At 47.4% G+C, this 15553-nt stretch overlaps 1 protein-coding gene across 1 annotated transcript in view; it reads right to left on the bottom strand.

The window, feature by feature from the left end:
* The window catches only part of LOC148895382 (tetraspanin-1-like), an 82530-nt gene extending 66977 nt beyond the window's left edge, over positions 1-15553 (bottom strand). The window contains exon 1 of the mRNA XM_089001047.1: positions 15476-15553. Coding sequence (XP_088857173.1) covers positions 15476-15553 — 78 coding nt within the window. The remainder of the gene's footprint in view (positions 1-15475) is intronic.

Here is a 15553-nt window from a genome sequence, read left to right as displayed (position 1 = left end):
CACGTTAACCTCCTAAAGAAATGGCATGCCAGGGAGGCGCTGTTCAGTTGTCTCCCCCCAGTGAGGCCAAGGAACCGACCAGAGAAGAAGTTCAGATGGGTCCAAGTTTGTCCCCCCACCAATGCCAGCTGACCCTTGAATTGGTTGAGCGTAACCAAGATATCTTCTCCTCCATACCTGGACACACAGACGTGGTGCAACACGAGATACGCACCACACCCGGACAAACAGTCCACCAACGTCCATACTGTGAGCCGGAGGCCCGTAAGACAGCTATACAGGAGGAGATAAGGAATATGCTGGAACTTGGAGTAATTGAGGGGTCCCAAAGTGCCTGGGTAAGTCCGATTGTGTTGGTTCCCAAGCCAGACGGGTCAATACGATTCTGTAATGACTTTCGGAAGTTGAATGAGGTGTCTGAATTTGATGCGTATCCGATGCCTCGTGTTGATGATCTTATTGACGCCCTGGGACAGGCACGCTTCATCACCACTCTCGACCTCACAAATTATTGGCAGTTGCCCCTGACCCCGGCATCAAAGGAGAAGACAGCCTTCGCCACACCTGAGGGACTCTACCAATACACCAGGCTCCCGTTTGGTCTCCATGGAGCACCCGACATGTTTCAGCGCCTAATGGATCGGATTCTCACCCCCCACAAGAGGTACGCGGCAGCATATTTGGATGATGTTGTCATACAGAGTCCCGACTGGGAGAGTCACTTACCCCGAGTGCAAGCTGTGATTGACTCCCTCAGAAAAGCAGGTCTCACAGCAAACCCGAAAAAGTGCAGGTTGGCATTTGGCGAGACCAACTACCTGGACTAAACTATAGGACGGGGGCTGGTGAAGCCTCAAGAAGCAAAACTACGGGCTATACAAGATTGGCCCCAACCCCTTACCAAGAAGCAGGTGAGGTCGTTCTTAGGCATGGCTGGCTACTATAGACACTTTATCGCTGACTTTGCTACTATAGCAGCCTCCATGACAGAATTGACGACCAAAAAACACTCCCGGTTGGTGAAATGGAGCCCAGAGGCCGAAATGGCATTCGTCAATCTAAAACAGGCGCTGTGCTCCAGTCCGATCCTGGTGGCACCAGACTTCAGCAAGGACTTCATTGTTCAAGCGGATGCATCAGAAGTTGGTCTGGGGGCCGTACTCTCGCAAGTACATGGAGGAGAGGAACATCCCATCCTTTACTTTAGCAGAAAGCTGTTGCCCAGAGAAAAGAACTATTCCACAGTGGAGAAGGAGTGTCTTGCCATTACATGGGCGCTGGAGTCATTGCGCTTCTATCTCCTGGGTAGACGTTTCACGGTGGTCTCTGATCATGCTCCTCTACAATGGATGGCCAGAAACAGGGAGACCAACAGCAGAATAACCAGGTGGTTTTTGAGCATGCAGGCCTTTAACTTTTCTGTGGTCCACAGGGCTGGCAAGCGCCAAGGCAATGCGGATGCCCTCTCCCGAAGGGAGGCCTTCCTTGCCTGTTTCGCATCCTTCACCCCGCCGAGGACGTCGGTCTCAAGGGGGGTATGTGTGATGTCACGAGAGGCTGGGTTCTGGAGGACAAATACATCCCTCTAAGATGGCTTCACCCAGAGAGAGTTTTGGCCCCATCTGGTGGAAGGCAGCAATTCAAACACCACACCTGCGGCTGATCACGGCTTGATTGGCAGGCAAGGCTTTTAAGGTGGAGAGCCTCTGAGTGTGGGCCCCGGGGGGAGACAAGCTCTGTTGCTGTGCTCTGTGGAGAAACTGATTGCTGCGTGGAACTCATTGGCAGTTGGGACCATACGACAGGATACTGGATTCGGACCTTGCTAAAGGTGGCTAGGCTACATGAGGGGCGAGGCCTAGAAACTCATGGAAAAGAACTCCGTCTTCAGTTTCACCTCAAAAGAGACTTTATTATGATTTAAATATTGGAAGAGACACTATTCTTGCCTTTGTGAATTCCCCCCTGAAACCCCTTATTAAAACCTTTGTTTGTATTCAAACCTGTCGCCCATTGCACTCCTTGTCCTCTCCCGCTGAGAGCTAGCCTCTCATGACATTACATTATATCTATATATATATATATACAGTAAAGTCTCGTTATATCGATATTCAAGGGAATCCGAAAAAATATCGATATAACCGGGACTATCGATATATCTGACCCTGTTTGCATGTAATTTTCTCCGTGCGTGCATAGAAATAGTATCGATATAACCGGGACTATCGATATATCCGATATCGATATAACGAGACTTTACTGTATATATATATATATATATATATATATATATATATATATATATATATATATATATATATATATATATATATATATATATATATATATACATAAGTCGGAAAAAATATCGATATATCCGATCCTGCGGCATGTAAATTTTCTCCTTGCGTTCATAGAAATCGTAATAAGCAGTATAATAAATATCGTAATAAGCAGTACTATCGATATAACGAGACTTTACTGTATATATATATATATATATATATATATATATATATATATATATATATATATATCGAGAAATCGAGAAATACCAAGGGCTCAGAGAGGAGCTGGAGAGAGCCTGGAAGGTAAAGGTGACAATCGTGCCTGTGGTGCACTCGGGGCAGTGACCCCCAAACTCAACGAGTGGTTGCAACAGATCCCGGGAACAACATCGAATATCTCGGTCCAGAAAAGCGCAGTGCTGGGAACAGCACGGATACTGCGCAGAACCCTCAAGCTTCCTGGCCTCTGGTAGAGGACCCGAGCTAAAATGGGGGACAGACACCACCCATGGTGGGTGAGACGCAGATTTTATATATATATATATATATATATATATATATATATATATGGCCAATACTACCAATAAGACTTTAGTTCTCTGAAGAAGCATCTTGGATAAGAAGCGAAATGTCCGTCACCTTCAGAGAAGTACAGATGACGGCTGAAGAAACCTTTTCATCGATGTTAGATATGTTTGTCAGGGGGGATAATAATGATGGGTTTAAAATGATCGTTCATCCCTGGTTCATCGCTCTTCAGGGTGTTCGAAGTGGGATGGTGAAATCAGCAGGAACCCAGGTGTTGAACAGAATAAGTTATTTTAATCTTGTAGATAGGTCGGTTGAGGAGGGACAGAGAGAGATATAGACGTGTTGGGAGAGCTTTATAAAAGACGGACAGGACGTGGCGTATAGGTTGTGACGTATAGGATGTGACGTCATGTAAAGGCAGGCAGGATATGATGTGTCAGGAAGTCCAAGAAAAACAAAATGATGCAAAGAGCTGTTTAAAGATGTTAGTATCGCGAATTGCCCCAACATATAATATATTTGTATTTGTGTGTATATTAAGCTGTCAGTTATACAAGGAGTGTGAATTAATACATTTTACTTCAGCTGACTCCTTTTTAAATATACACAAATATTTTCTTCCATATGTAGTGTTTTTTCTCTTTGCCTAAGTGCAAAAAAAATCATTTTTTTACATAATTGAAATAAACAAAAATAGTTGCAATTTAGTTGAACATTGCACTTTTGTGTGTTTTTTATTTCCCTTTGTTATGTTGCAAGATGGTGTTGGAATTTGATGGCTGGAAGACAGATCCCGCTGTTGAGGCCGGTGGTTTTTAAACTGGGTTCGATCAGACCTTACGAGTTTGGTCAATCAGAAGAGCCTCTCCCACCCAACTCAAGATATTAATTAGTTATGACACACCTGCTTGGACAACGCTAGCTGCAGATGGTCCCAGGACATTGCTTGTCCCATCAGTGATACACATCCAGCCATTCAGGCTATTGGTTCAGGAAATTTAGTTTTCTCAGTAGTCACCTTGTGACTGTTAAGAACCACTGGGAAATCCTGATAAAACCAACATGTAAATGAATTGAGAAATGCAGAAACATTTTTCTTTTTATTATTTAGCAGTATGAACATTATGAATGTAATCGGATACAACAAAGAGCAGTAGAAAAGGGCAAACATTAGAAATGCACAAAAGTAGCATTTGTATGTGTGTGTCTGTGTGTGTGCATATGTGTGTGCATGTGCATTTGTGTGTGTGTGTGTGTGTGTGTGTGTGTGTGTGTGTGTGTGTGTGTGTGTGTGTGTGTGTGTGTGTGTGTGTGTGTGTATGTGTGTGTGTGTGTGTATGTATGACTAGTCTTGTGAGGACCACTAACATTTTATAATAAACGTAGTGAGGACATGTTTGACAAGTCAGGACCTTTTGGCCGGTCCTCACAAGTGTTTCATTCTAAAGCCTCCTAGGGGGTCCATATATGCATCTGTCAACGTTTCAGAGAGGTTCTCACAAATTCACTCAAAATGATTTTTTTGTGTATTTTCATTTCACTTGGATACACACTTTTTACTCACTGTGTGTGTGGGTGCATGGTCAACGAGAGGAAAAAGTTCATACCACAAAATGTAAAACAATATTTTAACGAAATTCATTACAGGATTGAGGACTTTGAATGTACCCATTCAGAAACCTCACTCCTGCTGTTATTTCAGTTTCAAGTCCACTTTTTATTGCTTTGTTTTTTGAAGGAGTTGAAGTGGGAAATGGGATGACATTTAGTGTTCAAATGTAACATTAGTTCTTCTCTAAACTTATCAGCAAAGATGGTGCTCACTCCTTATCTGGAGTTATTCGGACCTCACAAAACCATTGAAACAGGAATGTGTGTGTGGGGGGGTTGTGAACCGATTCTTCACAGATTTCTTAAAACCACTGCAGCCTTGCTTTTCACAATGAAAGGTCACTGTTGCAGATGATTCAACCATTGAAGCCATTTTCGAAACAACTGGCCCAAGTGTCTGGTGACTCACAATGGCTACATTTGTCCATCATTGCTGAAAGGGGAAACCATATCTTCATCAGAATTTCCTCACTGGTACTTTGCCACCTGTGACTTGTTTTTTGGAATAATAGTTGACAGGAGATGAACTTGACTCCTGTAATGTGCCGGGTATGGCTTCCACATCATGTCTTGAACTTCGTCACTGGCACTGTAGTACTGCTCAAGTACAGCTCTAATGAAACTACAGGTGCAATATTTGTTAGAGCCAGACACATATTTATAAACAGTTGAAACATAGATATTTAAACTAAACCTAAGAAGTTGCAATTTAACTTCTAATGCAAAATCCTTTAAATATATTATGACTCACCTATCTTAAGACAATTGACATGTTTGTAAATATATGTACCATCTCATGTAATTTGATGAATAATTGTATAAGAATTTCGCCACATAATTTTTCATTCATTCGTTGGTTCGCTCATTCATTTTCCGATCCACTCTTGCCTCACAAGTGTCATGGAGAGTGCTGGAGCCTATCCCAGCCATACTCAGAATCAGAATCAGAAAACCTTTAAAGGACAACCAACATCTCTTTTTTGTTTTTTAACTGACACCAGAAAAACGTTTTATAGCATCTAAAATACCCAAAACACACAGTACAATACTTTTAGTCAAATGAAAAACACCAATAAAAATGACTTAAAGTGTCCAAAATCTGCAAAAAATTGAGCTGCGAATTGGGCATTTTTAGAAAGTCCCGCCCCCAGTTCGTGACGTCATGCCAAGACATAATGCATTGCTTGTGAATCAAAACAATGGCTTCAGATTCAGAGAATATGCTTTTTTGTTACACATCCAGTTATGAATATGATTCAAATAGTTCTGAAGAGGAAAGCATAAATGTTTGCAATCGATTAAATAAAAATGTGCCATTTTCAGGCAACATTGGGGGAAACTCCCTCACCCATAAAAAATAGGCACAAAATGGCGACCTCCAGTGGCCACCTCCGCTTCCACAGGCTGATAAATTCCTTATATGGGCCTTCTGGTGGCCTTTGGGAGCAACACGAGGTCCCCAGACCAAACAAGTCCAGCAAAATACATTGACGTGATGGAAGGACCGTTACAATGCGTCTTTTTTACGGTCAAGGGCGGTCCTTTAGTGACGTCACGTATGGACTCGTCACCAACAAGACTTCCTCAATATTCAGCGCGAGTCTTAAAACGTAAATTATAGCTATATGCGGTGGAATCTTCGTAAAATACGCTCAGTAGAAGTCATTCGAAGCCATTTCACAAATTATGGACACAAATATTTTCTTCCATATGTAGTGTTTTTTCTCTTTGCCTAAGTGCAAAAAAAATCATTTTTTTACATAATTGAAATAAACAAAAATAGTTGCAATTTAGTTGAACATTGCACTTTTGTGTGTTTTTTATTTCCCTTTGTTATGTTGCAAGATGGTGTTGGAATTTGATGGCTGGAAGACAGATCCCGCTGTTGAGGCCGGTGGTTTTTAAACTGGGTTCGATCAGACCTTACGAGTTTGGTCAATCAGAAGAGCCTCTCCCACCCAACTCAAGATATTAATTAGTTATGACACACCTGCTTGGACAACGCTAGCTGCAGATGGTCCCAGGACATTGCTTGTCCCATCAGTGATACACATCCAGCCATTCAGGCTATTGGTTCAGGAAATTTAGTTTTCTCAGTAGTCACCTTGTGACTGTTAAGAACCACTGGGAAATCCTGATAAAACCAACATGTAAATGAAATGACAAATGCAGAAACATTTTTCTTTTTATTATTTAGCAGTATGAACATTATGAATGTAATCGGATACAACAAAGAGCAGTAGAAAAGGGCAAACATTAGAAATGCACAAAAGTAGCATTTGTATGTGTGTGTCTGTGTGTGTGCATATGTGTGTGCATGTGCATTTGTGTGTGTGTGTGTGTGTGTGTGTGTGTGTGTGTGTGTGTGTGTGTGTGTGTGTGTGTGTGTGTGCGCGCGCGTGTGTGTGTGTGTGTGTGTGTGTGTGTGTGTGTGTGTGTGTGTGTGTATGACTAGTCTTGTGAGGACCACTAACATTTTATAATAAACGTAGTGAGGACATGTTTGACAAGTCAGGACCTTTTGGCCGGTCCTCACAAGTGTTTCATTCTAAAGCCTCCTAGGGGGTCCATATATGCATCTGTCAACGTTTCAGAGAGGTTCTCACAAATTCACTCAAAATGATTTTTTTGTGTATTTTCATTTCACTTGGATACACACTTTTTACTCACTGTGTGTGTGTGTGGGTGCATGGTCAACGAGAGGAAAAAGTTCATACCACAAAATGTAAAACAATATTTTAACGAAATTCATTACAGGATTGAGGACTTTGAATGTACCCATTCAGAAACCTCACTCCTGCTGTTATTTCAGTTTCAAGTCCACTTTTTATTGCTTTGTTTTTTGAAGGAGTTGAAGTGGGAAATGGGATGACATTTAGTGTTCAAATGTAACATTAGTTCTTCTCTAAACTTATCAGCAATGATGGTGCTCACTCCTTATCTGGAGTTATTCGGACCTCACAAAACCATTGAAACAGGAATGTGTGTGTGGGGGGGGTTGTGAACCGATTCTTCACAGATTTCTTAAAACCACTGCAGCCTTGCTTTTCACAATGAAAGGTCACTGTTGCAGATGATTCAACCATTGAAGCCATTTTCGAAACAACTGGCCCAAGTGTCTGGTGACTCACAATGGCTACATTTGTCCATCATTGCTGAAAGGGGAAACCATATCTTCATCAGAATTTCCTCACTGGTACTTTGCCACCTGTGACTTGTTTTTTGGAATAATAGTTGACAGGAGATGAACTTGACTCCTGTAATGTGCCGGGTATGGCTCCCACATCATGTCTTGAACTTCGTCACTGGCACTGTAGTACTGCTCAAGTACAGCTCTAATGAAACTACAGGTGCAATATTTGTTAGAGCCAGACACATATTTATAAACAGTTGAAACATAGATATTTAAACTAAACCTAAGAAGTTGCAATTTAACTTCTAATGCAAAATCCTTTAAATATATTATGACTCACCTATCTTAAGACAATTGACATGTTTGTAAATATATGTACCATCTCATGTAATTTGATGAATAATTGTATAAGAATTTCGCCACATAATTTTTCATTCATTCGTTGGTTCGCTCATTCATTTTCCGATCCACTCTTGCCTCACAAGTGTCATGGAGAGTGCTGGAGCCTATCCCAGCCATACTCAGAATCAGAATCAGAAAACCTTTAAAGGACAACCAACATCTCTTTTTTGTTTTTTAACTGACACCAGAAAAACGTTTTATAGCATCTAAAATACCCAAAACACACAGTACAATACTTTTAGTCAAATGAAAAACACCAATAAAAATGACTTAAAGTGTCCAAAATCTGCAAAAAATTGAGCTGCGAATTGGGCATTTTTAGAAAGTCCCGCCCCCTGTTCGTGACGTCATGCCAAGACATAATGCATTGCTTGTGAATCAAAACAATGGCTTCAGATTCAGAGAATATGTTTTTTTGTTACACATCCAGTTATGAATATGATTCAAATAATTCTGAAGAGGAAAGCATAAATGTTTGCAATCGATTAAATAAAAATGTGCCATTTTCAGGCAACATTGGGGGAAACTCCCTCACCCATAAAAAATAGGCACAAAATGGCGACCTCCAGTGGCCACCTCCGCTTCCACAGGCTGATAAATTCCTTATATGGGCCTTCTGGTGGCCTTTGGGAGCAACACGAGGTCCCCAGACCAAACAAGTCCAGCAAAATACATTGACGTGATGGAAGGACCGTTACAATGCGTCTTTTTTACGGTCAAGGGCGGTCCTTTAGTGACGTCACATATGGACTCGTCACCAACAAGACTTCCTCAATATTCAGCGCGAGTCTTAAAACGTAAATTATAGCTATATGCGGTGGAATCTTCGTAAAATACGCTCAGTAGAAGTCATTTGAAGCCATTTCACAAATTATAGACACAACTTGTCCAGAGACATCGGTTGTCCTTTAATGGTCCACACAGGGGAAATTTGCTCTTGTTGCAGTAGGCTGGGGATACCCTATCGACGTTGCCAGTCAACCAAAGGGCACACAGACAAACAACTATCCACACTCAAACGTCCACGTTGGGACAATTTAGAATGTTCCACAAACCTACACTGCAAGTTTTTGGAATGTAAGAAGAAGCCTGAGTACCCGGAGAAACCCCACTCAGGAGATCATGCAAACTCCACACAGGTAGGCCACAAACGCATCATAACCACAATATCTACACTGTGAGGATGTCACATCTCGTCGCCGTGCTGGGCGCGCCCCGCCCCTCCTGTCACCTCCTCCGCTGCTCCCTGTAGACGGCCCCTCCCATCATCACGCACCTGAGTTCCCACAGCTGTTTGTCATTCCCTTGATTGTGCCTTCTGACTATATTTGCCGATCGCACACTACAGTCTCCGTCGGAGTATTCTGAAAGCCACCCTTGCTACTACCGTGCCGTCAGGTCTGCCGTTATCTATCATTACCTATTACCTCATCCTGCTGTTATCTTTGCATGCGTGTCTCAGTAAAGACTTTTGTTCATGAGAATCTGTCTCGCCGTGTATTTTGGATCCAACCTCCCCGCTTTCCTTTCCTCACTCGAGCCCTGCCCTCAAGCATCAAGTGAGGTGACATAATACTCCGACCACCCATGGATCCCGCCGGCGAAGACAGTGTCCTCGCCGCCCTGACCATGCAAGCGGAGCGTTTGAGCCAGCTGGGCCGAGCCATCGCGGAAGTCAGCCAAATTACCACCATGCTGGCTCAACGCTTCGAGGTGGCTGAGACACGCATTGCCGCCCTCACAGCCAAGTCTTCCCCGCCCGTGAGTAGGCTACAGCTGCCTCTTCCCTCACGCTATGCAGGCGAAACTGGGTGCTGTGGTCAGTTTCTAATGCAGTGCACACTCGTGTTCGAACAACATCCATACGCCTACGTTAGTGATGAGGCGAAGATAGCCTTCATTACCAGCCTGCTCACGGGAGAAGCCGAGACCTGGGTGCTGGCCATCCGGAAGTCCCGACCGGAGCTGCGCGCCTCGTAGCCAGACTTCGTCGCTGAGATACGCCGTTTTCCATCACCCGGTGATGGAGTTCAAAGCGGAGGGGAGACTACTCGACTGTGTCCAAGGGGCCTGTTCGGCCGCGGAATACTCCGTCGCCTTCGGCATCCAGGCCGCTGGCAGCGGCTACAGGGACCGATCGTTGAGGGTGGTGTTTCGTCACGGTTTGAACGCCGACCTCAAGGACGAGTTGTCTACCCGTGACGCTGGCACCACCTTCGACGACCTGGTCGCCATAGTTATCGGCCTGGATCACCGTCTTCGGGAGCGGCAGAGGGAGCAGCGCGGCCGGCGGCTCAACGAGCCCCGAAGCCAGCAGCGAATTAATCGGCCCGTCCAGCCGTGCGGGCCCTAGTGGACTCGGGGGCCGACGGGTGCATCATTGACCCCCAGCTGGCTGACTCGTTGGGCTGCCAGCTGATCGATCTCCGTCCCCCTAAGGAGATCGTCGACCTGGACGGCAGACTGTTAGCCCGAGTTACCCAACTCACTGGCCCGCTTAAACTCCGGGTAGCGGGGAACCACGTTGAGCACCGCCAATTCTTAGTTATGCCCTCCCGGAACGCGCCGTTGGTATTGGGTCTCCCCTGGCTCAATACCCACGACCCGTCCATTTCCTGGGAGGGCTCCACCATTCAGGGCTGGAGCCCCTACTGCTACGCCAACTGCCTGCGGTCGGCAACGGCAGGGCGAGACCCCTCCCGCGGTGGCCCGCCCGAGGCAATCTGCCTCAAGGGTGTGCCACAGTGCTACCACGACCTGCGGGAGGTGTTCAGCAAAGACAACGCCCAATCCCTGCCGCCCCACCGACCATATGACTGTGCTATTGACTTGCAGCCAGGGGCTCCATTACCGGACTCCAGACTTTTCCACATTTCACAACCAGAACGGGAAGCCCTGAGCACTTACATAGACTCCTCCCTTGCGGTGGGACTCATCCGGCCGTCACGGTCTCCGCTGGGCGCAGGGTTCTTCTTTATTGACAAGAAGGACGGTACCCTGCGTCCGTGTGTCAACTACCGGAGTCTGAACGACATCACCATCCGTAACAAATACCCCCTCCCCCTCATGGACTCAGCCTTCACGCCCCTTCAGTCAGCAACCATTTTTTTCTAAATTAGACCTCCGTAGTGCGTACCATTTGGTCCGCATCCGGGAGGGGGATGAATGGAAAACTGCATTTAAGACACCGTTAGGGCATTTTGAGTATCTGGTGATGCAGTTCAGACTCACGAACGCGCCCCCCGTCTTCCAGAACTTAATGATGTGCTCAGGGACTTCCTCAATGTTTTTATTTTCGTTTATCTGGATGATATTCTCATTTTTTCTCGTTCTGCAGTGGAGCACCGGCAACACGTCCGACAGGTCCTGGCGCGGCTCCTGCAAAACCGGCTCTACGTGTGTCACGGTTTTGCGAGGTGGTGATGGCGGGTTCGGATCCCAAAAAGCAGGCAGGAGGGAGCAGGAGGTTGTTTGACAAATTGTATTAAAATAAAGTTCAGCAGTAACAAAATGTAAAACATCAAAATGATCTGAATGGAAAAAATACAAAGTAGCAAAAGAAAACCAAGTGTAAAATTCCGCCAAGGTTAAACAAACACGTACACAATGCATGCTGCAACAAAGCAGCAAACAAACAATGAATCGGCACCGGATGATCGTGCCAGGTGTCCTTTTAAGTGTTATTGATTATAACGACCAGCACCTGCGAGGCTGCCGGCAGGGCTGACGTCGCTACCCGCTGGTCGCCAATCTGATCGGGACAACCAGCACCTGTGCAGGTGCAGGCGGGGCCGACAGCGCCCCCCGTTGGTCGCCAACCAGATCATGACAACGTGAAGGCAGAGAAGTGCGAGTTCCATGTCCGCTCTCTGTCTTTTCTAGGGTTCGTCGTGGAGCAGGGGCAGCTCAGGGCCGACCCCTCCAAAACTAAAGTGGTGGAGGAATGGCCGATCCCAAAGACGGGCAAGCAGCTCCAGCGGTTTTTGGGGTTTGCAAACTTCTACCGCCGCTTCATTCGTGGGTATAGTCAGAAGGCACTCCCCCTCACTAACCTCACGTCCACCAAGATCCCCTTTAGGTGGACGCCCGACGCTGAGGGGGCGTTCAACCGCCTCCGTCTAGCCTTCACTAATCCCCCTGTCCTGCGTCATCCCGACCCGGACCTCCCGTTCACGGTCGAGGTTGACGCGTCCGAGTCCGGAGTAGGGGCCGTCCTTTCCCAGCTCTCTCCCACGGACCAGAAGCTACGCCCATGCGCCTTCTTCTCCCGTCGGCTCAGCCCCGCCGAGGCAAGCTATGACGTCGGCAACCGGGAACTGCTGGCGGTCGTCCTGGCTCTGCAGGAATGGAGACACTGGCTTGAGGGAGCTAAACACCCCTTCACCGTCTACACGGACCATAAAAACCTGGCGAACATCCGGTCTGCCAAGAGACTAAACTCACGACAGGCCCGATGGTCACTCTTCCTCACCCGTTTTAACTTTTCTCTCACCTACTGCCCAGGGTCACAGAACACCAAGCCCGATGCCCTATCACGCACGCATCCATGAGCCGGCAGAAAGGGAGGAGACCACCACCAACATCCTGCCGGCCCAGCGCATCCTGGGTACCCTTAGGTGGGAGGTTGAGAGGAAGGTTCATCAAGCCCAGGGGACGACCCCCATCCCCAGGGGCTGTCCCAAGGATCGCCTGTTCGCCCCCCCTCTACGCACGGAGGTGCTCATCTGGGGGCACACCTCCAAGATAGCCTGTCACCCGGGGGTCAACAGGACGATCCAACTCATCACCCAATGGTTCTGGTGGCCGGGGTTCAGGAGGGACATCACCCTCTTCGTGAAGGCCTGTCCGACCTGCGCCCGTGGGAAAGCCTCCCACCAGCCCCCGGCAGGACTCCTCCAGCCTCTACCGGTGCCGTCCAGATCCTAGTCCCACATCTCCATCGACTTCGTGATAGGCCTCCCCCCTCCCGTGGCAAGACGGTCGTCCTCACCGTAGTGGACCGATTCTCCAAGTCGGCCCACTTCGTCCCGTTAACCAGGATGCCGTCCGCCATCGAGACGGCTCAACTCCTGGTTAACCACGTCGTCCGTCTCCACGGGATTCCGACGAACATCGTGTCGGACCGGGGACCACAGTTCGTGTCCAAGGTATGGAAACGTTTCTGTCGGTCCCTAGGGGCGTCAGCGAGCCTGTCGTCGGGATACCACCCCCCAGACCAACGGACAGACGGAGAGGAAGAACCAGGACCTGTAGGTGGCCCTCCGGTGCGTGTGGCTCCACAGCCCGGCGTCGTGGGCCCTACACCTACCCTGGGTGGAGTACGCCCACAACTCCCTGGTCTCCGCAGCCACAGGTCGGTCCCCATTCATGTCCGCCTGTGGCTATAAGCCGCCCTTGTTTCCCACCCAGGAGGGCCAGGTGGAGGTCCCGTCTATTGAACATCACCTCAGACGGGCCCACCGAGTCTGGAAGGAGACCAGGGACGCCCTGACACGCACCGCATCCCGGAACCAGAGGGTGGCGGACCGTCATCGGCGACAGGCACCCAGCTACCAGGTCGGGCAGGAAGTTTGGCTGTCCACGAGGGACCTTCGGCTAGCAGGGTCTTCAGCCAAACTGGGCCCACGCTTCACGGGTCCCTTCCCCATCGAGGCCATCCTCAGCCTGGTCTCGGTGAGGCTCCGGCTGCCACCCACCATGCAGATCCACCCCGAATTCCACCTTTCCCTCCTCAAGCCAGTGGAAACCAGCTCCTTAGCCCCCACGCCAACCCCCCCCCCACCTCCCCGCCAGATGTTGGCCGACGGAACGGTCTACACCGTGCGGGAGATACTGGACTCCAGGCGCATGGGCAGGGGAGTGCTGTACCTGGTCGACTGGGAGGGCTATGGACCGGAGGAGCGACAGTGGGTCCCACGTGCCTGGATCCTCGACCCGTCTCTCATCCGGGTGTTCCATGTGGCTCACCCATCCAAACCTGGTGGGCCGCCAAGAGGCGTCCGTTGAGGGAGGGGGGGGGCACTGTCACATCTCGTCGCCGTCCTGGGCGCGCCCCGCCCCTCCTGTCACCTCCTCCGCTGCTCCCTGGAGACGGCCCCTCCCATCATCACGCACCTTGGTTCCCACAGCTGTTTGTCATTCCCTTGATTGTGCCTTCTGACTATATTTGCCGATCGCACACTACAGTCTCCGTCGGAGTATTCTGAAAGCCACCCTTGCTACTACCGTGCCGTCAGGTCTGCCGTTATCTTTCATTACCTATTACCTCATCCTGCTGTCATCTTTGCATGCGTGTCTCAGTAAAGACTTTTGTTCATGAGAATCTGTCTCGCCGTGTATTTTGGATCCAACCTCCCCGCTTTCCTTTCGTCACTCGAGCCCTGCCCTCAAGCATCAAGTGACGTGACAGAGGAAAACGTGTTCACCATTCGCCTGTCTCCCATGTTGAAACAACCATGCTTGAAGTCTTATTTTCAAAGTCATTAAATGTCTCAACACTTTGGCCAGAATTATAAAAACAACCAACATATAAACTGAGAAATTTCATGGCAATCCAGACAAGTGCTAAATGAACCATTTAGACAGCACCGAAAAGCGAGCAACCACTCATATGATGGCAATGAGGTTAAAAATGGTTTGAAAGGGGAGTAAAAGAAGCTATTTTCATAAAACAGCAAAACCCTTCACTAAATCGCCATGGTGGGGTGAGGTTCAATTTGGATTGTTCGTACAACCGACATCTTAGGCAACATAGGCTTAGTTACGCAAATGAGGTGATACCAGATCAAATGGGGCAATCAGGCCAGTCGTAGACCCCATACTCAGGCAGGACAATAGAGGTAATCATCAGGACAATATAAGTAATCTGTGCCGCAGGGAGTACTCCTCTGGTCCCCCCAACCGGAGAGCAGGTACCAACCATAGCAAAGTCTGGCACAGACACATCTGGACAGTAGGGATATATATAGGGCCGAAAATACCACCAAAAGACTTTACTTAGCTGACGAAGCCTCTTGAATAAGAAACGAAACGTCCGACACCTTCAAAGAAGTACAGATGATGGCTGAAGAAACCTTTTCATCGATGGGCCACTCCTGTACAACCGAGAGCTTACACAGACGGAAGGTCTAGCAACGCATTTTCATGAAGATAAGCCAAGACTCGTGTTGGATGAAATTGTTATATTTCCAACATTAATATGGGATGGATTGATGATTATGCTTACAACCATGTCAATTGTAAAAATTCTGTATGACAGAGCATCTGCAAGACCAAGTCGAGAATGCACACTCTGGAAGAAACTAATGTAATTCCTTCATGTAAAATGTCACCTTTTTGGAAAGTAAAGTCAACAGACGATCACAGTTGACTATTTTGTTTCAAATCAAAGTGTATGAAGACATAATCATAAAACTATTCATTTCAAACGGTTTGAGACTAACTGTTGCACTTAGCTGCAAATAAGCAAATAGTTTATACAGAGTAAGTTTGATGACTCAATCTTGAATACCTCGGATGATGATTGACATCTTTCTTGTGATTCCTGGGCGAGTATGGCTTCTGATTTAATGTCTAAGGGGTGAAACAT

This window comes from Hippocampus bargibanti, linkage group LG07 (assembly GCF_051943395.1).
Source record: "Hippocampus bargibanti isolate YZ-2025 linkage group LG07, ASM5194339v1, whole genome shotgun sequence".
Classification (NCBI taxonomy): domain Eukaryota; kingdom Metazoa; phylum Chordata; class Actinopteri; order Syngnathiformes; family Syngnathidae; genus Hippocampus; species Hippocampus bargibanti.
This window is presented reverse-complemented; position numbering and strand designations above follow the sequence as displayed.